The sequence below is a fragment of the Danio aesculapii genome, chromosome 10 (genome assembly GCF_903798145.1).
Source record: "Danio aesculapii chromosome 10, fDanAes4.1, whole genome shotgun sequence".
NCBI lineage: Eukaryota > Metazoa > Chordata > Actinopteri > Cypriniformes > Danionidae > Danio > Danio aesculapii.
In genome coordinates, this window is record NC_079444.1 from 41,300,477 (window position 1) to 41,324,135 (window position 23,659).

Consider the following 23,659-nt stretch of genomic DNA (forward strand, 5'->3'; position numbering starts at 1 on the left):
ATATAACTCCGTTTTTTGACCACACTTCGTTATAATTGTTTGTTTATTAGTTTACTGCAAATTAGAACTCAATTTAGAACACAAATCTTTGCACATAACAAACAAAATTAAATATATAGGCTGATGATTGTCTTCAGCAGAGTGAGTTTTCACCGTTTTCTTAACCACGAAAGTAAAAGAGTAAAGAGTAAAAGTAAAGAGAAAGTAAAGAGGCCGAATGGAGGAGGCTCGTTTGTTGAACAGTTGTCTCGCTAGCGAAGCGTTCAGTTTTTTCATTTACAAAGCCGCCATGTAAATAGTAAAAGCACCATGGTGCGACACAACTGACTCTTAAAGGGAATGGGAGATGAGACTGATTGGTTTAACGCACGTTATGCTCAAAACACACCCAGAACTCATTAAGAGAATAAACATAAAATAGCAAAAGTGGATTTGAACACACCCTTAATGCTTTTGCGTCATGCGCTTTAGACTTTGCGCCTAGATCGTTAAAATACAGCCCTATATCTCTAAAATGAACATTGTGCATTTATAAAGTGTGCCTCGCACAGGTGAGTGGGCTTGACAAACCACCTGTAGAAATGCTCTTCTTTCTACAAAAAACTCTCCCCTCCTTACTCTAGCACGTAATTCTCTGAGCACTAGCAGTTCCTTTGTATAATCAGCACTTGTTGTGTGTATTGCCTTTTCTTGTTGAATCGTTGAATGCCTCCTCAATTGTAAGCGTCTGCTAAATGACTAAATGCAACCGCAATAACCATGGGCAGTTTTCATAAGAGTGGAAAGTACTGTTTCCTGCATTTAAAGCAGTTAGTCATGACAGCATTAGGATCACAATGGCCCATGTAAACTAATACACTCGGCCTTTTAAGTGTCTCGAACAGATTCGCATGGTTTTTAAACTCCATCTTCTCATTTGGATTAAGTCTTCATAAACTCAGGATTGAGCTCTCATAATCAGCTCAAGCTGTTCGTTTATTTGATCCCAGCATTCCCTGCTCCACAGCTCTCCTTAAACACAAGCGAACACGATTTAGCTCTGAACAACAGAACACATTGACATGACTAGACCGCTGTATTTTCTTGTAAACTTAGAAAAAAGAATTAGCTCATGTTCACTAGGTTCCCAGTCAGACTTATAATCAGAAATATGTGCCTTAGATTCAAAAGAACTGATTCATAAGAGTCATTCTGTAAAGAATCAGTCAACAATGGTAGTGCTGTGTGTTTTTGATTCAGTAAAAACGCTTATCACATTGAGGACAGACTATGCATCATTCAATCCCAATCACAACAAACAGCAAACTCATTCACATATGAGGTGAAATGATTATAACAGAGGAAAGCACTGCTGCTTTATTTTAATAAAGTGTTTTCCATAACTCTAAACGCTTTATTAATACATTTTAAATGGACCCATGGTGTGAAAAGATGCACATTTTAAATACTAATATCCGGTGTAATCTCTCCGTGAGCTCATAAAAGCATAAGTAATTACATATAAATTTGGCAAAATGTTATTTTAAATTAGAAAACTTGGCATGTCAGACTAGGGGAAATGCAATTTCGAATATCCATTTACAGATGATCTCAGTGTTTAGACTGGAGATTAAGCATATTCTCATTATGTGATGAGTGCAGATTATACATTTCTAGAGTCTGAAATATGTTTGACTTATTGCATGATCATCTCTGTCACACTCAGCTGTGTATTTGTCAATAACTAAAGCAGTTCTTATATGAATTTCAATCATCATTCTTTTGGAAAAGTAAGGCAGTCAGTGTTGCAAAAGCTCTATAAGCATGATGTATGGCTAGTGTAGTGATGTTGACAGTGCTTTGTCCTTTATATCATTTTCAATGCAGAATGTGTCTCTTCTGAAAATCAGAAAATATGCGAGAGCTTGTTCTGCATGAGTGCGCACATGTGTGTGTGTGTGTGTGTGTGTGTGTGTGTGTGTGTGCGTGTGTGTGTGTGTGTTTCGGGTATTCATGATGTTGTGAGGACCAAATGTCCCCACACATATAGTAATAACAGTCATTTTTGACCTTGTAAACACAATTTCTGGTCCCGATGAGAAAAACAGCCCATGAATCACAATGAATGAAGTATTTTGTAAATGTAAAACTGCCATTTTTTTCCTGTGAGGGTTGGGTTTAAGCATAGTGTTGGATAAAGAAGACTATAGGGTATGTACAGTATAAAATCATTACGTCTATAAAGCGTCCCCATAAAACATGAAAATCCAACCCAACCCATGTGAGTGTGTGTGGGGAGATGAGGGAATATTTTCCACTCAATATAACACAGAGAACGAAGTATTTTGTACATGTAAAACTACTGATTGTTTTCTATGAGTATTGGGTTTAGGCGTAGTTTTGGGGAAAGAGGACAGAATATGCAGCATGTACAGTACAAAGATCCTTACATCTGTGGAGAGTGCCTATAAAGCATGGAAACCCATCATGTGTGTGTGATCCTTGTATTCATTCACCAAATGTCCCCACAAATATAGCAATACCAGTCATTTTTGTCCTTGTGACATTTTTGGTCCCAATGAAGAAAATGTCTCATAAATCACAGAGAATTGGGTATTTTGTAAATGTAAAATAGAGGTCTGCATTCTGGTCAGCAATACAGCCGCAGGACCTGACCAGATTTCTTCCAGCATGGGAATAAATTTCCAAATAAAACGCAGTAGCGTTCAGTAACTCTGGTGTAATTTGAACGCTAACTATATAGCGCTTCCGATGTTTATATCCGAACAGCACATCTGTGATTTTCTCATTCTTATTGAGCACTGGTACAGCCAGTGCTCGCGACTGTTACACATGATGAACGCATGACCAGTGCTTTCTGCACGTGCTTTTTTATTCGCACAGTCTCATAAAGTATGAAAACCCACCATGTTTGTGTGTGTGTGTGGTCTTGGTATGCACTAACTAAATGTCCCCACAAGTATAGCAATACAAGTAATTTTCCCCCATGAGTTAAACTGCTCATAAATCCCACAGAATTAAGTATTTTGCATACGTTAAACTACAGATTGTTTTCACTTGGGTTTAAGTGTAGTGTCATACCGTAGAAACATCATTACGTCTATGGAGAGTGCTCATAAAGCGTGAAATCCCATCATATATGCACGTGTGTGTGTGTAGATGTGCGTGTCCAGACTTACGTACAGCCTGCCGGCTCTCAGCGAAGCCCTTGCGGAGGAAGATGCAGGCCGGCCCGAGCACATTGTGCATGTATGTGGAGTTTTGTGCCAGGGCCGCGAGCGCCTCTCCAGATGTCACCCCTTCCTCACACGACTGCACTGCTTTATAGCTGCGCTTCCGGTCCTGACAGCGGTCAAGGGGGAACGAGGGGTAAACACACAGTCAGAAACTACACACACACACACATGCCACTGGATGGACGGGTCAGTCAGTCAGTCAGTCTTCAAGTCAGTCTTAAAATGCTTTTAGGATCCTTCTATTATGTGGCCACACCTTACAATAAGGTTTCATGTGTTTACTGACATGAACCAATTATGAACGATACTTGTACAGCATTTATTAATCGTAGTTCAGCATTTACTAATGCATTATTGACATCCAAATTAACATTAGTTCATGCACTGTGAGTGAAATAACAATAAACAACTGTATTTTCTTTAACTAACATGAACAAATACTTTATTAGACAACCTGACAAAAGTCTTGTCGTTGACTCCAGTTGTAAGAGAAACAAATAATAACCTGACTTCTAGTTGATCATTTGGAAAAGTGGCAGAAGGTGGATTTTTCTGATTAATCATCTATTGAGCTGCATCTCAATCATCACTATACTGCAGAAGACCTACTGGAACCAGCATGGACCCAAGATTCTCACAGAAATCAGTCAAGTTTGGTGAAGGAAAAATCATGGTTTGGAGTTACATTCAGTATGGGGGCGTGCGAGAGATGTGCAGAGTGGATGGCAACATCAACAGCCTGAGGTATCAAGACATTTGTGCTGCCCATTACATTACAAACCACAGGAGAGGGCAAATTCTCCAGCAGGATAGCGCTCCTTCTCATACTTCAGCCTCCACATCAAAGCTCCTGAAAGCAAAGAAGGTCAAGGTGCTCCAGGATTGGCCAGCCCAGTCACCAGAGATGAACATTATTGAGCATGCTTTTTTGAGATGGAGGAGGCATTGAAGATGAACACAAAGAATCTTGATGAACTCTGGGAGTCCTGCAAGAACGCTTTCTTTGCCATTCCAGATGACTTTATTAATCAGGGATTTGAGTCATTGCAGAGATGTATGGATGCAGTCCTCCAAGCTCATGATGGAGTCAGACACAATATTCATTCTGTTTCCACTGCAGCATGACCACATATTCTATACTGGACATTATTTCTGTTCAGTCACAAGACTTTTGTCTAAGCAAAGTCAGACCTTACTGTCCTAATGAAATCATTAAAAATCAAGGCATGATCATATTTTATTTTGGTCAAATAAGCGTAATCTAGAGGCCTTTGCCTTTCATATAAGACACTTCTGATACCAAAAGTTCAACTAGAAGTCAAGTTATTATTTGTTATTTCTAAAACTTGAACAGGCGACAAGACGTTTGTCAGGTAGTGTATATGTATTGTTCATTGTTTGTTCACATTAGTAAATACATTAACTAATACAACCTTAATGTAAAGTGGTACCTGTTATGTTCTTCTCCACAAGCTGAACTCTAAACCTTCAGAGTTTGCACTTAAAGTGATTTAGCCGAGCACAAAATGTTCCTGGATCAGCATTCTGGCATTCGAGGTCCTCCTGGGGAGATCGTGTTTATGGCTTTAATTGCTTTTAGTTGGAATAAAACTGACTCTCCAGACAATTTCTCTTTCGCTCTTTTTCACTTCCCGACTGTGGCAGGAAAATTAATTTAGCTCTAATGCAATGCGGAGAAGAGCAAATGATGCACATTAGGTGCGCATTCAATATTTCCCTGTGTATTTTTAGCATTATATGCTGCCACAGGAGATGACGAGAAACTTAGTTTGAGCTTGATTGCTTTTAGTTATGTAAGAGAAATATTAAACTCCATTTATTTTCCTTCGGCTTAGTCCCTTATTTATCAGGGGTAACCACAGTGGAATGAACCATCAACTATTCCAGCATATGTTTTACACAGCGGATGCCTTTAGAGCTGCAACCTAGTACTGTCAAACACCCATACACTCTCACATTCACACACACACTCATACACTACAGCCAATTTAGTTAACCAATTCACCTATAGCGCATGTGTTTGGACTGTGGGGGAAACCGGAGCACCCGGAGGAAACGCACGCCAACACAGGAAGAACATGCAAACTTCACACAGAAATGCCAACTGACCCAGCCGGGACTTGAACCAGCTAAGGTTGTAGTTAGTTGCATTGCTAAAGAGCACAACACTGTGGCGACCACTGAAATAGAGACTAAGACGAAGGAAAATGAATGAATGAATGAAACATTGCAGTCAAGATTACTTTCGTCAAATATACATTGATATATTAAGCCTGGATGGACAGAACGGCGAGAGCAGCAGCAAGTCAGTAGAACAAAACCTGAAAGTGTTCATAAACAATTTTGACATGAGGCTGATTATCATGTACTTGGCTTATAATATGAACCGACATAAGCAATGAGCTAGGAGGAGCTGGGGATTGAGGAGGGAGTGTAGAATTGGTGAGGAGCCAAATGCTAAAGAGAGACGAGATGTATCAAACGAATTTAAATAAATAAACCACTGTGACAAATGTCAGAACTGGATTGGTTCACGTCATGAACAGCTGACTGTCAGTTGGTGCAAACTTGAATTACATGTCTGACTGAAGTAAAGCTAATGAAAACATTGATTACGGTACGGTTCGGTACCTTTATCTATATTCGGTCACCTTTATCAGGCGTGTGTCTCCACTGCCAAGGAATACCGATGGTACCCTTTTGGTGGGCATGGTGTATGGCAGCTCAGGTCAACCATGACTTGTTATCATTCGTATAACGGTGTATTGTCTCGGCTGTGTATTTAAAAATGGGGCTTACTGTTTTTTCGTTCTCCTCAAAAAGTAGTATGGAACGGGTCGCTTTTTGGTACCTTTTCTGACAGTGGAAATGGGCATAAAATCGTACCGACCCCTACCGTACCACTCAGTGGAAATGAGCCAATAGTGTCTATATGGCTAAGACACACCTAGCCGAATCTAAACAACTAGCAACTGTGTTGTCGCCTTGCGTTGGATCGCGCCTAGACTAAAAAGCTGTCCCTAAACTGACGAAAGCAGACTGAAATGAGAGCGGGTTCTGTGTCTGTGCAAGACGACGTGTCTTTTCACTCCAGCAGGGGGCAGTCTATGTTATCACTTGCGAATGTAGCAAAATTAAAGCTTGCTTGTGTTCTTTCTTGACTTGAATTGTTTACTTGCTACGCCACTTTACTGTCACACTTACACTCTGATTCGTTGTTGAATAACCAATCAAGGGTGCGTTTCCGAAAACCATCATTAGCCAAATAAGGTCGTAAGTTCCGTCGTTACAAATATAGTTTGTTGATTTGCCATTTCCCAAATCCGTCGTTCCAACGAACATTCGCAAACTGCGTCGCAAACTTGTGCACTTGCAACTATATCACTGGAGCTGTAGTTAGAAAGATAGTTCCTGGCTGTGTTCTATTTCCAGTCATCCCCCCTATGCCCTATTCATTTAGAACATTCTAACAATTAAACGAGGAATTATTATAAAAAAAGCATTAAAGTCGTCACTCTTAGGTGTGATTTGCTTTCAAAGTATTTTTACAGTTTTTCAAAGTATTTATATATATATATATATATATATATATATATATATATATATATATATATATATATATATATATATATATATATATATACATATACACACACATATATACATATATACATACATATATACATATATACATATATATTCAAATACATCAGTTAATCAAATAAAAAATTTGATGAATGTGTTTTTTTTTTTGTCTAATTCTAATAATAAGCATGAAAAAATGAACCTGTAATAACTTAAAAGCCATAAATATCTCACATCCAGGTTTTCATGTAATATCCCATTATAGCTATAGTTGTTTGACAGGAATGCCAATCTAAGAGGAACAAACGCTGTTGATCCAGGAACGTGTGGGTAAATCACAGCATGGCAGACTTTGCCCTCAATTCTCTCTCAGCAACTGACAGAAGCTTTAAGATCAGATATCATTCAGACTGAATAATTCATCCAAGCTCAAACTCACGGTGCGCTGCATCTGCGCACACATAAAAACACACAATCACACTGAGATTTCACAGTGTTTCTGAAGATGTGGGGCAAAGCGACGTCATCATTCAAGAGCAGATCGTAAGCGGAACGAGTATATGAAGAAGCATGAAACCAGTCGACCAGCACATTATAATGAGCAATTAGAGAAGGTGAAGGGCCTGCAGAATATAACTCACAAACACACAAAGAGCATCTCTCTAATTACACACAGACCCATGGGTTAATTAAAGAGGAGACTGACGTAATCCAACTACATTACTAAACACAGCCATTATCACCGGCAGCTTCTGAGATCTACTGAAAACATTTAGTTATTTATTCATTAAAGATCATACTTCAGTGCTCAGCACCTGTGCTTTAGGTCAATGTGAAATCAAAAATTACCCTGTTAAATTCTATAATGTATGGGAAAAATATATTAAATAATATATAAATAATATTTCTAAGTAAACATAAATGAATAAATCAATAATAAATAAATAAAATTAATTAAATACAATTCAAAAATAAAATGTATAATATATACATATAATTTATTCATTTATTTATTTATTTGTTCATTTATTTATTTATTTATTTATTCGTTCGTTTATTTATTCGTTCGTTTATTTGTTCGTTCGTTCAATTATTTATTTATTTATTTATTTATTCGTTCGTTTATTTATTCGTTCGTTCAATTATTTATTTATTTATTTATTTATTTATTTATTTATTTATTTATTCGTTCATTTATTTATTCGTTCGTTTAATTATTTATTTATTTATTTATTTATTTATTTATTCGTTCGTTCGTTCAATTATTTATTTATTTATTTGTTCATTTATTTATTCGTTCGTTCAATTATTTATTTATTTATTTATTTATGTTTTAAGCATCCCAATTTGCACTCTTTAGATCCTAAATAGAATTTTTAAATGAAAAATTGTACATTAGGATATAAATTAGAATTAGCCACGATGTATTATGTGAAATTTAGCATCCTGAAGGTACCATATATTTGCCTTAAATTACTGTGGTTTGAATGAAGATTCAGTTCAGAACTACAACCAGAAACTGCTAAAAAACTACAAACATGGCAGATATGCAAGACTGGATTTTAAGAAAAGATCTTTCGATAAAGAGGTTTGAGTGATTAATTATAAACATGTTAAAAGAATGATATTTATTTACTCTGAAATGTATTTACTCTTGTGATGTTTAATTAAGAAACATTTGGCCATTAACATTAAAATGCATAATGGTGTAAAAGAATGAACAGAATTAAATGTGTATATAGGTGATGTTTTACCCTGACAATCGTGATTTTATTTTGTTTTTAAACCTCCTACAACAAAACCATAAAATTATATATGAGTTATATATGGTTATTTGAGCTACTGTTGCCTTTCTATCAGCTGGAACCAGTCTGGCCATTCTCCTCTGACCTCTGGCATCAACAAGGCATTTGCGCCTACAGAACTGCCGCTTACTGGATATTTTCTCTTTTTCAGACCAGTCTCTGTAAACCCTAGAGATGGTTGTGTGAGAAAATCCCAGTAGATCAGCAGTTTCTGAAATACTCAGACCAGCCCGTCTGGCACCAACAACCATGCCACATTCAAAGTCACTTAAATCCCCTTTCTTCCCCATTCTGATGCTCAGTTTGAACTGCAGCAGATCGTCTTGACCATGTCTACATGCCTAAATGCATTGAGCTGCTGCCATGTGATTGGCTGTTAACAAGCAGTTAGACTGGTGTACCTAATAAAGGGGCGGGTGAGTGTATACGGCTTAATGAAAAAGTAAATATTAGATGAAATAAAATATATTTTAGATTGTCATTTCTGTTTAGTTTTTTTGCTAACTGTAAACAAATAACAACTAAAATTGAATAAAACACATTAATGCATTAAAGGCGTCCTACAAAGAAAATCATTCATATTAAGGATCATTCCAAATATGGTCAATAAGGACCTTCTGATACTAGGGGTATTTTTTTATAGAGTAATAAATAATCATATAAACCATTTCTGGAGAATTCTTTAACTTACCTAAGCTATATACCTACCATGTAGATTTCAGAGAACAATTTAACTTATTGAATCAATGCAGTCCATGGCACCTGTAAACAAAATATTGTCTGGATTGTATAAATAGTTCAAAAAAGAAAAAGAAAAAAGAAACAAAATAACAGAAATTACAAATAAAACTGAATAAATAAATAAATAAATAAATAAATAAACAAATCAATTAATTAAAAATTTATTTATTTATTTATATATTTATTATATTTATTTACATTGCATTATATTATATTAATTTATATTATTTATATTATATATTATCAAATCAAATCAAAACAAAGTTTATTTCTAGAGCACAGTTAATTACAACCTTTAGTCAACCAAGGTGCTGTACAATAGCAGTTGCAGGTAAAACAATATAAAACAATAGTAACAACAGTAAAAGTTTCCAAGAAAGAAGCATTTTAGCATAGCCTGGAACGCCATTAGGGAATATTAAATGCACTCAGAAAAGACGATAGATAGTGTGGGTGCTATTCTGATTTATAATGGTAAGTTATTCCATAGTTTTGGAATTTGATCTAAGCATTCGGGTTTAGGCCTTAGAAATAATCAGTTCAGAAAGATACGGTGGCGCTAGGTTATACAAAGGTTTATAAACAGAGTAAAATTTTATAGTCTATTCGGAAATGAACTGGCAACTAGTGATCACAATATTGGTGTGATATGGTCATATTTGTGGCTCCTCGTGAGCAAACGGGCCATTTGAAGTCTAGAAATAGAAGATGAGGCTAGATCAATAAAGAATTATATATTTATATATACAGCTGAAGTCAGAATTATTAGCGCCCTGTCTATTTTCCTCCCAATTTCTGTTTAACGGAGAGCAGATTTCTTCAACTCATTTCTAATCATAATAGTTTTAATAACTCATCTCTAGCAACTGATTTATTTTATCTTTGCCATGATGACAGTAAATAATATTAGACTAGATATTTTTCAAGACATTTCTATACAGCTTAAAGTGACATTAAAAGGCTTAACTAGGTTAATTAGGTTAACTAGGCAGGTTAGGGTAATTAGGCAAGTTATTGTATAACGATGGTTTGTTCTGTAGACTATTGAAATATAAATTACCTGTAAGGGGCTAATACTTTTGTACCTTAAAATGATGTCTAAAAAATTTAAAACTGCTTTTATTCTAGCCGAAATAAAATAAATAAGACTTTCTCCAGAAGGAAAAATATTATCAGACATACTGTGAAAATTTCCTTGCTCTGTTAAACATCATTTGGGAAATATTTAAAAAAGAAATAAAAATCAAAGGGGGGGCTAATAATTCTGACTTCAACTGTGTATATATTTTATTATTATTAGTATTATTACTTTAAAGGCACTAAGCCGAAAAGAAAATGAATGAATGAATATTATTATTTTTAATGCTAAAATATTATTTTGCATTAAAAGTTTTTTAATAACTTTAGGACTTTTATGATGTAACACTCTAAAAATATGTCCCAAATTTTGCCTATAGTCTTTTGACTGTCATTTAAAAGATTGTTAGGTTTAATTCAAAGTGTACATACATTCAGGGCATATTGACTAGTCAGTTTGAGATTCAGCAACTGCGACTTTCACCAAAACACATTCAAGGAGGAAAATTCAGGATATATGACCATAATTTGCCAGTTTTGACCTAGGCAATTGCTGTGCATGTTCAGAATGTTACTGTACAGTAACTTACAGTAAAACAACCTTCCTTACAGATGAATCCCTGCTTATCTCCAGATTCAGTTCAATTCAATTCATCTTTATTTCTGTAGCGCTTTTACAATGTAGATTGTGTCAAAGCAGATTAACAAAGAAGTTCTACTAGATTGAAACTGTGTCAGTCCAGTTTTCTGAGTTTAGTTTAGTTCAGTTCAGTGTGGTTTAATTTTCACTGCTGAAAGTCCAAACACTGCTGAAGAGCAAAACACCAGACAGTCGATTTGCTCAAAAGTCCTGCCTTTTTTAATCCGCTTTTACTTGCAAACTCAATTTTTAGCTTTTAACGTCAACTTTGAATTGATTTTGCTCACTTAAAGCTTCACGTTCTTGTTTTTCCACCTTTAGATCTCATTTCCGTCTCTCAGCTGTTCCTGCAATCTTGTCCTACCACATGCAGCTAAAGTAATCCGCATGCGACTGCTGGGCAAGATTTATGTACAAGCGCACAAAACACCATCCTGCAGATTGTTAAGGTCTTTTTAGAATAATGCAAGCTCATTTGTGTGTGTATGTGTGTGTGCAAACATGTGCATCCTCTTTCCTCTGTCTGCTCATGACCTTCACACTCCATCTGTTGGCAGGGCTGTAAAGTGCCAGTTTGTTCTTCCCATGAAACCTGTGCCATCGGGACAGCAGCTCTTATAGCAGGTGCCAGAGACTGACCTCTCATGCTAATCCACAGCTCAAGTCAAATAGAGATGATGATGATGAAGAATGTCTGAGATCGTTCAAAACTGCTCCTTCAGGCGATCACATTCAATGCAGCATCATCTTTAAAGAGAGTAATTCCAGATTCTGATCATGCACAGCAACTGCCAAGGTCAAAACTGGCAAATTAGGGCCAAATATGCTGTTTTTCCCCTCCAGGTGGCTTTCTTAGGTGCTTTTCTTATTGTAGGTCTACAAGAAATTGTGTAATGGCTAGTTCTGTCCACGTTCATGCACAAATTGTATAAACGTATTTTATTTTATCTTTGCAAATTGCCATCTTAGGACTTTATAGAGCAAATTCAATGGTTAATTCTCTTCACTAGTAGGGCAACATCAATGTCCAAAGTCAAACAGACATTGCATTTTGGTTACTTTCCAATGCAATCTAAAAACAACCAAATATCAACGTCTTATGATATTACAGCTTGACGTTGTGTAGACGCTACCACTATGACGTCTATCAGATGTTGGATTTTGGTTGCCATACCAGACAAATAAATGTCAGTATTTGACGTCAATAGGATGCTGGTTTAAGATGTTGGCTCGACCTTGGATTTTGGTCATGATCCAACACAACCTTAAATCAACCAAATATCAACGTAATTTCATATCGTTATTGGACCTCAAAATAACATTGTTCTTAGACGTTACCACTATGACGTCTATCAGACGTTGGCTTTTGGTTACCATACCTGATGAATAAATGTCAGTATTTGACGTCAATATGACGTTGGTTTAAGATGTTGGCTCAACGTTGGATTTTGGTCACTTTCCAACACAACCTAAAATCAACGTCATTTCACATCATTATTGGACATCAAAATAACGTTGTCCTTAGACACAACCACTATGACGTCTATCAGACGTTGGATTTTGGTTGCCATACCAGACAAATCAATATCAGTATTTGACGTCAATATGACGCTGGTTCAAGATGTTGGCTCGACCTTGGATTTTGGTCAGGTTCCAACACAACCTTAAATCAACCAAATATCAACGTAATTTCATATCGTTATTGGACGTCAAAATAACATCTTTATATGCTACCACTATGACGTCTATCAGACGTTGGCTTTTGGTTACCATACCTGACGAATAAATGTCAGTATTTGACGTCAATATAACGTTGGTTTAAGATGTTGGCTCAACGTTGGATTTTGATCATTTTCCAACACAACCTTAAATCAATGTCATTTCACATCATTATTGGACATCAAAGTAACGTTGTCCTTAGATGCTACCACTATGACTTCTATCAGACGTTGGATTTTGGTTGCCATACCAGACAAATAAATATCAGTATTTGATGTCAATATGACGCTGGTTTAAGATGTTGGCTCGACGTTAGATTTTGGTCATAATTCAACACAACCTTAAATCAACCAAATATCAACATAATTTCATATCATTACTGGACATCAAAATAACATCTTTATATGCTACCACTATGACGTCTATCAGATGTTGGCTTTTGGTTACCATACCTGGCGAATAAATGTCAGTATTTGATGTCAATATGATGTTGGTTTAAGATGTTGGCTCGGCCTTGGATTTTGGTCACTTTCCAACACAACCTAAAATCAACGTCATTTCACATCATTATTGGACATCAAAATAACGTTGTCCTTAGATGCTGCCACTATGACGTCTATCAGACGTTGCATTTTGGTTGCCATACCTGATGAATAAATGTCAGTATTTGATGCAATATGATGTTGCTTTAAGATGTTGGCTCGACGTTGGATTTTTGTCACTTTCTGACACAACCTAAAATAACCAAAATATCAACATCAATTTATGCTGTTATTAGACATCAAAATAACGTTGTCCTTAGACACAACCACTATGATGTCTATCAGACGTTGGATTTTGGTTGCCATACCTGACAAATAACTATCAGTATTTGACGTCAATATGACGCTGGTTTAAGATGCTGGCTCGACGTTAGATTTTGGTCATAATCCAACACAACCTTAAATCAACCAAATATCAACGTAATTTCATATCATTACTGGACGTCAAAATAACATCTTTATATGCTACCACTATGACGTCTATCAGACGTTGGATTTTGGTTGCCATACCTTACGAATAAATGCCATAAATGGTTTAAGATGTTGGCTCGACGTTGGATTTTGGTCATGTTCCAACCCAACCTTAAATCAACCAAATATCAACATCATTTCACGTCGTTATTGGACGTCAAAATAACGTTGTCCTTAGACATTACCACTATGACGTCTATCAGACGTTGGATTTTGCTTGCCATACTGATGAATAAATGTCAGTATTTGACGTCAATATGACGTTGGTTTAAAACGTTGGCTCGACGTTGAATTTTGGTCACTTTCCAACACAACCTAAAATCAATAAAATATAAACGTCATTTCACACCTTAGATGCTGCCACTATGACGTCTATCAGACGTTGGATTTTGGTTGCCATACCTGACAAATAAATGTCAGTATTTGACAATAATATGACGCTGGTTTAGGATGTTGGCTTTTGGTCACTTTCCAACACAACCTAAAATCAACCAAATATCAACAACCTTTCACGTTGTCAAAATAACATTGTCCGTAGATGCTGGAGACAATCTAACCTAATATTAACGTGTCTACTGTGTAAGTAACATTTTTTCTCAGTTATGTTTTAGATCCACAGGCAATTGCAATGGTTATTAGTGTCCACTATTATACAAAAACTCAATATACATCCTAAATCAGCTTTTTCATAATGGTTTTATTACTCTAAATTGTTTTTTTTAGGGTTTTAAATGAAATGTCTAGTTCTTCTCCTGAATGGTCTCTAGGGATATTTTGCATATAGGCTTACATGCAAATGCAATGACTAATTCTGTCCACTAGAATCCAAAAACATGTCATATATAATGAGTTAATGTTTCCCTAATATTTTTGTACTGCAGACTGTAATCTTATGAGGCTTTTTTTGTTTTTCTAGGAAAATGTAATGACTAGATCTTTCCGTTAGCTGGCAAAAATTCAATAGTCAATTTTTAAAACTAATGTTTTGTTACTCCAGATTGATTTACTTTTTAAAAATGTATCTATCTATCTATCTATCTATCTATCTATCTATCTATCTATCTATCTATCTATCTATCTATCTATCTATTTATTTATTTATTAAATAATTTATTTATTTATCTATGTATTTATTTATTTATTTATTAAATAATTTATTTATCTATTTATTTATTTATTTATTTATCTATTTATTTATTTATTAAATAATTTATTTATTTATCTATTTATTTATCGTTATAAGCAAATGCAACATCTAGATATCCACACTGCCATGTAAAAACTCAAAAAAATAAAATTAAATAAACTCCTTTAGACATTTTTTCACAACATTTTTCTCTAAATCACCTCTAAATGATTGGTTATTGTCTAAATTATTGGTTATAAGCAAATGCAACATTTAGTTTTATCCACTGGCATATACATAAAAACTTAATAAACATCCGGAACCATTTTTCTTCATAAGTTTTCATAACGATTTCTTAAGGCTTTTATTAAATTCACAAGCAAATGCAACATCTAACTCCATCCACTAGCATGCAGAAAATGGTTTTCCAACTCCAAATTAGTTTCTTCCATTTTTTTTAGGTCTTCAAGCAAATGCAATGTCTACATCTCTCCTCATCTGCCATGCAATAAACTAAAGCAATCAACATACTCAGTCTGAATCTGCCCTGTGATCTTACAGTATACAGTTGCTCAGTGGAATTTAGAGCATGACTATTAAACTCATCTCTGACAGTCAATACAACACAGTCCAGGTCCGGGTCAAGTCAATGTCCCACACACACTAAACACACACACACACACAGTCTCAGTCATCAAAAAGAGTGTCTTACCTTCTTAGAGAAATTCTTAAGCGGCGATTTAACACAGTTTCCCATAGTAAAGTCACTAATAGTGCGCACATGAGAGTCAATGCGGCCGTATGCGCGCGTGTGTGAGCATCCACATGTCTCCATGCATGGATTAAACGGACGCTGAGATGGAGTCTGCAGGCTTTATCTATTAGGATTTCAGGGGAAGGGTGTAGATGATCCAGGGGTGGCGTTGCAGGACGTCTGGCTGACAGCGGGGACGGGTGCAGGGATCAGCAGAAGCAGACATGAGTCTCAGTGTGAGGAGAAAAGCCAAGATTGCTTGTGCACTTGCTTGCTCTCTCTCTCTCTCTCCTTTTTTTCTCCCTCCCTTCGCTCTCTCGTTTTCCCTCCCTCACTCTCAGCTGCTCAGTTTTCAAAGCGTCCATCCAAACAAGGCGAAAGCAGACAAAGAGGCTCGCATCACCTTCCCCCGAGCAAGACTCTGAAGACACTAATCCAAAAACACACACACTCACGCACGCGCATGCACGAGCACAGTCGATTACACACATGCGGATGCGGGGCTACGGAGCTAAAAATACACACTCTTGGCGTGCAGTCGTGAGAGATCTGAACATGTGAAAGGTGAGTCTGGGCCGGATGCTCGGACGCTGCCAGAATCACAGCGCAGAGACTGAAGGCCACGGCAGGTTATTATCAGAGAACAGGAAGTCCAGAATTCACCTGCTGAGCGTAACTCGCACACTGAACATGGCTGGTCCATATTTAGGATGACTTCAGCTCACTCTGTAGCAACTGCTCATCGAATCTCAAGATCTCAAATGATGCTCTTAGGTGCTTGACATTTTAAATGAAACCATTTAAACAAACCATAATGCAGTGTTTCCCAAGCCTGTTCCTAAAGCCACACCAGTATTCAACCTCTTCCTAATCAAACACACCTAAATCAACTCATCAGAACATTAGAAGAGACTCCAAAACCTAATATTAATGGGTCTGATAAGGGAGACATCTAAAATATGTGCTGTTGGTGTGCCTCCAGGAACAGAGTTGGGAAAAAACACACTGAACATGACCAGTGAATAGGATGATTTCAGCTCACTCTATAGCAACTGTTCATCAAATTAAAAGACCTGTAATGTCAAATGACTCTCTTCAGTGCTTTTGCATTCAAAATAAAACCATTTAAACATACAGTAATGCAGTGTTTCCCAACACTGTTCCTAAAGGCACACCAAAACTACACAATTCTAACCGCTTCCTAATCAAACACACCTGAATCAACTCATCAGAACATTAGAAGAGACTCCAAAACCTGACATTCATGGGTCAGATATGGGGAATTCAAAATATGTACTGTTGGTGAGCCTCCAGGAACAGGGTTGGGGAAAAAAACACACTGAACATGACTGGTGTGTATTTAGGATGATTTCAGCTCACTCTATAGCAAGTGCTGATCGAATTAAAAGAGCTGCATCTTAAATGATGCTCTTGAGTGCTAGACATTTTAAATGAAACCATTTAAACATACAGTAATGCAGTGTTTCCCAACCCTGTTCCCAAAGACACACCAACAGTACACATTTTCAACCTCTTCCTAATCAAACGTGCCTGAATGAACTCATCAGAACATTAGAAGAGACTTCAAAAGCTGAAATGAATGGGTCAGATAAGGGAGACATCCAAAATATGTACTGTTGATGTGCCTCCAGGAACATGCTTGGGAAAAAAACACACTGAACATGACTGGTGTGTATTTAGGATGATTTCAGCTCACTCTATAGCAACGGCTCATCAAATAAAAAATCTGCAATCTCAAATGATGCTCTAGGGTGCTTGACATTTTAGATGAAACCATTTAAACATACAGTAATGCAGTGTTTCCCAACCCTATTCCTAAAGGCACACCAACAGTACACATTTTCAACTTCTTCCTAATCAACACACCTGAATCAACTCGTCGAAACATAAGAAGAGACTCCAAAACCTGAAGTTAATGGGTCAGATAAGGGAGACATCCAAAATATGTACTGCTGGTGTGCCTCCAGGAACATGGTTGGAAAAGACGGGTTTGATGTATGCATTGATACATTCATGTTCTGATGAGTTGACTCAAGTGTGTTTGATTAGGAAAAGATTGAAACATACCATTTAAACATACAGTAATGTATCAAAGCATTAATTAAACCAAAGTTACCCAACCATGTTCCTGGAGGCACATCAACAGTACATATTTTGGATGTCTCCCTTATCTGACCCATGAATGTCAGGTTTTGGAGTCTCTTCTAATGTTCTGATGAGTTGATTTAAATATGTTTGATTAAGGAGAGATTAAAAATGTGTACTGTTGGTGTGCCTTCAGGAACAGGGTTGGGGAAAAAACACACTGAACATGACCGGTGTGTATTTAGGATGATTTCAGCTCACTCTATAGCAACTGCTCATCAAATTAAAAGACCTGTAAGGACAAATGAGGCTCTTAGGTGCTTTTGCATTTAAAATGAAACCATTTAAAGATACAGTAAGGCAGTGTTTCCCAACCCTGTTCCTAAAGGCACACCAACAGTACACATTTTCAACCTCTTCCTAATCAAACACACCTGAATCAACTCATCAGAACATTAGAAGAGACTCCAAAACCTGAAGTAAATGGATCAGGACATGGGAGGCATCCAAAATATGTACTGCTGGTGTGCCTCCAGGAACATGGTTGGGAAAGACGGGTTTGATGAATGCATCAATACATTAATGTTCTGATGAGTTGATTCAGGTATGTTTGATTAGGAAAGGTTGAAACATACCATTTAAACATACAGTAATGTATCAGAGCATTAATTAAACCAGTTTCCCAAACATGTTCCTGGAGGCACATCAACAGTACATATATTGCATGTTTCCCATATCTGACCCCATTAACTTCAGGTTTTGGAGTGTCTTATAATGTGTTTAATGTGTAAGTGTCGATGACTATACATGAAGTAGAATAATATAATAAGAAAATGTCAGTTTGCAACATCAAGCAGCTTAACAAGCTGTTTTTAATGTCTACAAATCAATAAAGGTGAATGAGACCGGAAGTCTCAAGCCAAAAGATTCCAATTGCCCACTTGGATGTCATGAATAAGGCCAATATGTGTCATTATGGAAAAAAGAAATGGTCAAATCATCTGTTCTGGTTTGTTGTTAGGATGTGAAAGTAGGCTGATCATCAATGTCAAAATGACTGAGATGGCCAATCAAATCAAAGAAGGCGGGGCATTGCATTTTGCAGAAGCTTACCTTGAAGTCAATTCATTTTTTAATGTAGGGGTGTGCGGTAAGATGTGAAAGCTGAATATTTAACAGCTGCCAACTCTTTTGAGCTGTATATGATATATGTAATTTAAAATGATGTGAGGTAATATCCTATCATGCAAACTACTGTTTTTATCAGATGGACTCACTCGTGCACTGATGCCATGTCTGCAATAATCCACAAGATTATATATGAAAATGTAAGATTTGAACAGTTTCAAGCCTTTAAACTGTGAAATTACCGGTTATTTGGTGTTCAGTAATGGCAATTTAAAGCAATTTCGTTACCCTGAATATTGATAGCGGCTCCCCAATTCCCACATTTTAGGGAAACACATCATAGTACTTTATACACAGCACATTCGATTGACATAAGAAAAAATACTCATAAAGAAAATCACATGCCAGTAAAGGGGGAAAAATAATGTTTTTATACACAACTTTACCCTGAGACCTCATTTTTGCTTTGACATAGCATAATTTTTAGCAATCAAATGCTCTTCTTCATTACTTGACCATCACTTGACAAGATGCAATCTATAACACGTCTAACGCTTGGACTGAAATTTATAATAATATTCATATTACACAATGATATACTAATGTATTAAATAAATTGATAATTATTATTATTTCAAATAACTCTGTTGAATTTTCTTTGCATATTTGAATCTTGTTTATGATTTGACTTTGCATTTATGTCTGTTTTTGGAGGCCTATAACATCTGGCAAGAGACTAGCAATGAAAATTTGCCTTGGGGCTAGTTTGAATACATTTACATTTCTGAGGAATGTTGATTATTGTACACTGTCCCTTCGTTGTGACATAAATATACAAAATAAAATAAAACAAAATAAAATGAAATAATAAAAATAAAATAATAAAATAAAATAAAACAAATTTAATCAAATTAAATAAATAATTAAATGAATAAATAATAAAATAAATTTAGTCTAATTAAATAAATATTTAAACAAATGAATAATAAAATAAATAAATAAAAAATATAATGTGTCCCCTTGTTGTGAAATATATAAAATAAAATAAAACAAATAAGCAAATAAAAATAAATAAATAAATAAATAAAATTTAATTAAAATTAAATAAAAAATTAAAATAAATCATTAAATAATTAATAAATAAAAAATAAAATTTGTCCCTTTGTTGTGAAATAAAAATAAATAAATTAAATGTATTAAATAAAATAAAAATTAAATAAAAAAAATAAATAAAACAAATATAAAATAAATAAATAAATAACACTTTTTAAAATCAAATAAATAAATAAATAAATAATAAAATAAAATAAAATAAAATAAAATAAAATAAAATAAAATAAAATAAAATAAGTATGTTCAGGGCATATTAGTAGATGCTATTGAGCATATTTAGCAAATGCATAAGAATAATTTCTGATAAATCTTTGCCCTAATTTGAATCCCATTCACTATGTCAATAACCATCTCATTAATTTCTATGGGGATTTCTCTGAGAAGCACTGATACCTGATTAATATAATATAATATAATATAATATAATATAATATAATATAATATAATATAACATAACATAACATAACATAACATAACATAATATAATATAATATAATATAATATAATATAATATAATATAATATAATATAATATAATATAATTTGAATCCCATTCACTATGTCAATAACCATCTCATTAATTTCTATGGGGATTTCTCTGAGAAGCACTGATACCTGATGAGCTCTAAAAAGGCTGTGTGTTTGCGTCCGGCTCATGGATATCTCAGTTGTAAGCACAGTTAACCTCGTTGATGAATTCTCTAGTTTACTCATGTACGGATGAGGATGATTCATGTAGCTGAAGCAGCCTCTTCACCGGAGGCTCATTGTGAACTTCAGAACGCATCAGAAATCAGAGCCAGGCGCCGTCCGTTCACATAACGTCAGCTCAGCACGAACACACACGCACTAGCAGCACAGAGACACACACACATGCTCACACAAACACACATAGACACATATACATACACACATACGTACAGTGGAAGTCAGAATTATTAGCCCCCCTGAATTATTAGTCCCCCTGTATATTTTCTCAACACATTTCTAAACATAATAGTTTTAATAACTCATTTCTAATAACTGATTTATCTTTGTCATGATGACAGTACATAATAGTTTACTAGATATTTTTCAAGATACTACTATTCAGCTTAAAGTGACATTTAAAGGCTTAATTAGGTTAATTAGGTTGACGTTACACTGAAAAAAAGGTTTCAAGCAGTACTTCATCCAATTACAAATTGATCTTTCATTTCAGTTTATTATTATTTGTTTTGTTTTTAAGTAATATATTTTAATTAATTAATTATATTTTTGATTAAGAGCTCAACTAAGACATATTTGTTTTGTTTTGATGTAAAATTTTAAGGTTACTCACACAGGCCAGTGCATGCGTATTAAGCTCAATATGCTTTGTACTTTCATGGACTTAAAATAAAATAAAATAAAATAAAATAAAATAAAATAAAATAAAATAAAATAAAATAAAATAAAATAAAATAAAATAAAATAAAATAAAATAAAATAAAATAAAATAAAATAAAATAAAATAAAATAAAATAAAATAAAATAAAATAAAAATAAAATAAAATGAAGTGGATAGCACAATCGCCTCAGAGCAAGAAGGTTGCTGGTTCGAGCCTCGGCTGGACCAGTTGGCATTTCTGTGTGGAGTTTGCATGTTCTCCCTGTGTTGGAGTGGGATCTTTTGGGTGCTCCGGTTTCCCCCACAGTCCAAAGACATGCGCTATAGGGGAATTGGGAAGGCTAAATTATAGTGTATGTGTGTGCGAATAGGTGTGCATGGATGTTTCCCAGAGATGGGTTGCAGCTGGAAGGACATCCGCTGCGTAAAACATGTGCTGGATAAGTTGCCAGTTCATTGCACTGTGGCGACCCCCGATTAATAAAGGGACTAAGCCGAAAAGAAAATGAATGAATGAATGAAAAATGTGATGTGATGTGATATAGTAATGTAATGTAATGTAATAATATAATATAATATAATATAATATAATATAATATAATATAATATAATATACTATAATATGATATAATATAATATAATAATATGATATGATATAATAATAATATAATATAATATAATATAATATAATATAATATAATATACTATAATATAATATAATATAATATAATATAATATAATATAATATAATATAATATAATATAATATAATAATATGATATGATATAATAATAATATAATATAATATAATATAATATAATATAATATAATATAATATAATAATATGATATAATATAATATAATATAATATAATATAATATAATATAATATAATATAATATAATATAATATAATAATATAATATAATATAATATAATATAATATAATATAATATAATATAATATAGGCTAATATACTTACTTATACAACTTAATACTTAATATTTACTTATTAAACTTAATAGGCAAGGCAAGGCAAGGCAAGGCAAGTTTATTTATATAGCACATTTCATACACAGTGGCAATTCAAAGTGCTTTACATAAACAGGAATAAAAGAAACAATTATAAGAGAAATAAAAACAAACAGAATAAAAATAAAATAAAATAAAAGCTGATAAAATGTGTTATAAAAGAGTTAAAAAGAAGAGAAAAACATAGTAGTTCGATCTGTCGGACGTAGCACAGTGCTCATTCAGTAAAGGCACAGCTAAACAGATGTGTTTTCAGTCTTGATTTGAATGTGCCTAATGTTGGAGCACATCTGATCATTTCTGGAAGCTGATTCCAGCAGCGAGGGGCGTAGTAGCTGAAAGCCGATTCACCCTGCTTTGACTGAATTCTTGGGATTTCTAATCTATTTGATCCTAAAGATCTGAGTGATCTGTTAGGTTTGTATTCAGTGAGCATATCTATAATGTATTGAGGTCCTAGGCCATTTAGTGATTTATAGACCAGTAATAATACTTTAAAATCTATTCTAAATGTGACTGGGAGCCAGTGTAAAGACCTGAGGACAGGTGTGATGTGCTCTGATTTCCTGGTTCTGGTCAGAATTCTGGCCGCAGCGTTCTGGATGAGCTGCAACTGTCTGACTGTCTTTTTGGGAAGGCCAGTGAGGAGGCCATTACAGTAATCCACCCTGCTGCTGATAAAAGCATGAACAAGTTTCTCTAAGTCTTCACTGGAAACAAAGCATCTAATTCTTGCAATGTTTTTGAGATGATAGTATGCTGATTTACTAACTGCTTTGACATGACTATTGAAACTCAGATCTGACTCCAGAGTCACACCAAGATTCTTGACCTTATTTTTTGTTGTTTGACCCTTAGAGCCAAGGTACGCATTCACCTTGAGAACCTCATCTCTGTTCCCAAACGCAATGACTTCAGTTTTCTCTTTGTTTAACTGAAGAAAGTTTTGGCACATCCAATTGTTAATTTCATCAATACATTGGCAGAGGGTGTCAATGGGGCTGTAGTCATTAGGCAGTAAGGCTAGGTAGATCTGAGTGTCATCAGCATAGCTGTGGTAGGAGATTTGGTTCTTTCTCATTATTTGGCTCAGAGGGAGCATATAAAGGTTGAACAGGAGTGGTGCCAGAATCGAGCCTTGTGGGACTCCACATGTCATGGGTGTCCACCCTGACCTATGGTCACCTATACTGACATA

At 35.0% G+C, this 23,659-nt stretch overlaps 1 protein-coding gene across 3 annotated transcripts in view; it reads right to left on the bottom strand.

The window, feature by feature from the left end:
• Window positions 1-23,659, bottom strand: part of cabp1b (calcium binding protein 1b) — a 75,272-nt gene that overhangs the window by 13,353 nt on the left and 38,260 nt on the right. The window contains exons 1-2 of one of the 3 annotated variants that reach the window (XM_056467334.1): window positions 15,676-16,083; window positions 3,184-3,342 (exon numbers count right to left, since the gene is read on the bottom strand). The exons of 1 other annotated variant lie outside the window; for it this stretch is intronic. In XM_056467334.1, coding sequence (XP_056323309.1) covers window positions 3,184-3,342; window positions 15,676-15,798 — 282 coding nt within the window. In that variant the 5' untranslated portion in view covers window positions 15,799-16,083. Of the gene's footprint in view, window positions 1-3,179; window positions 3,343-15,675; window positions 16,084-23,659 lie in introns of those variants that run through there. One more of the 3 variants, XM_056467335.1, reaches the window with a different exon arrangement.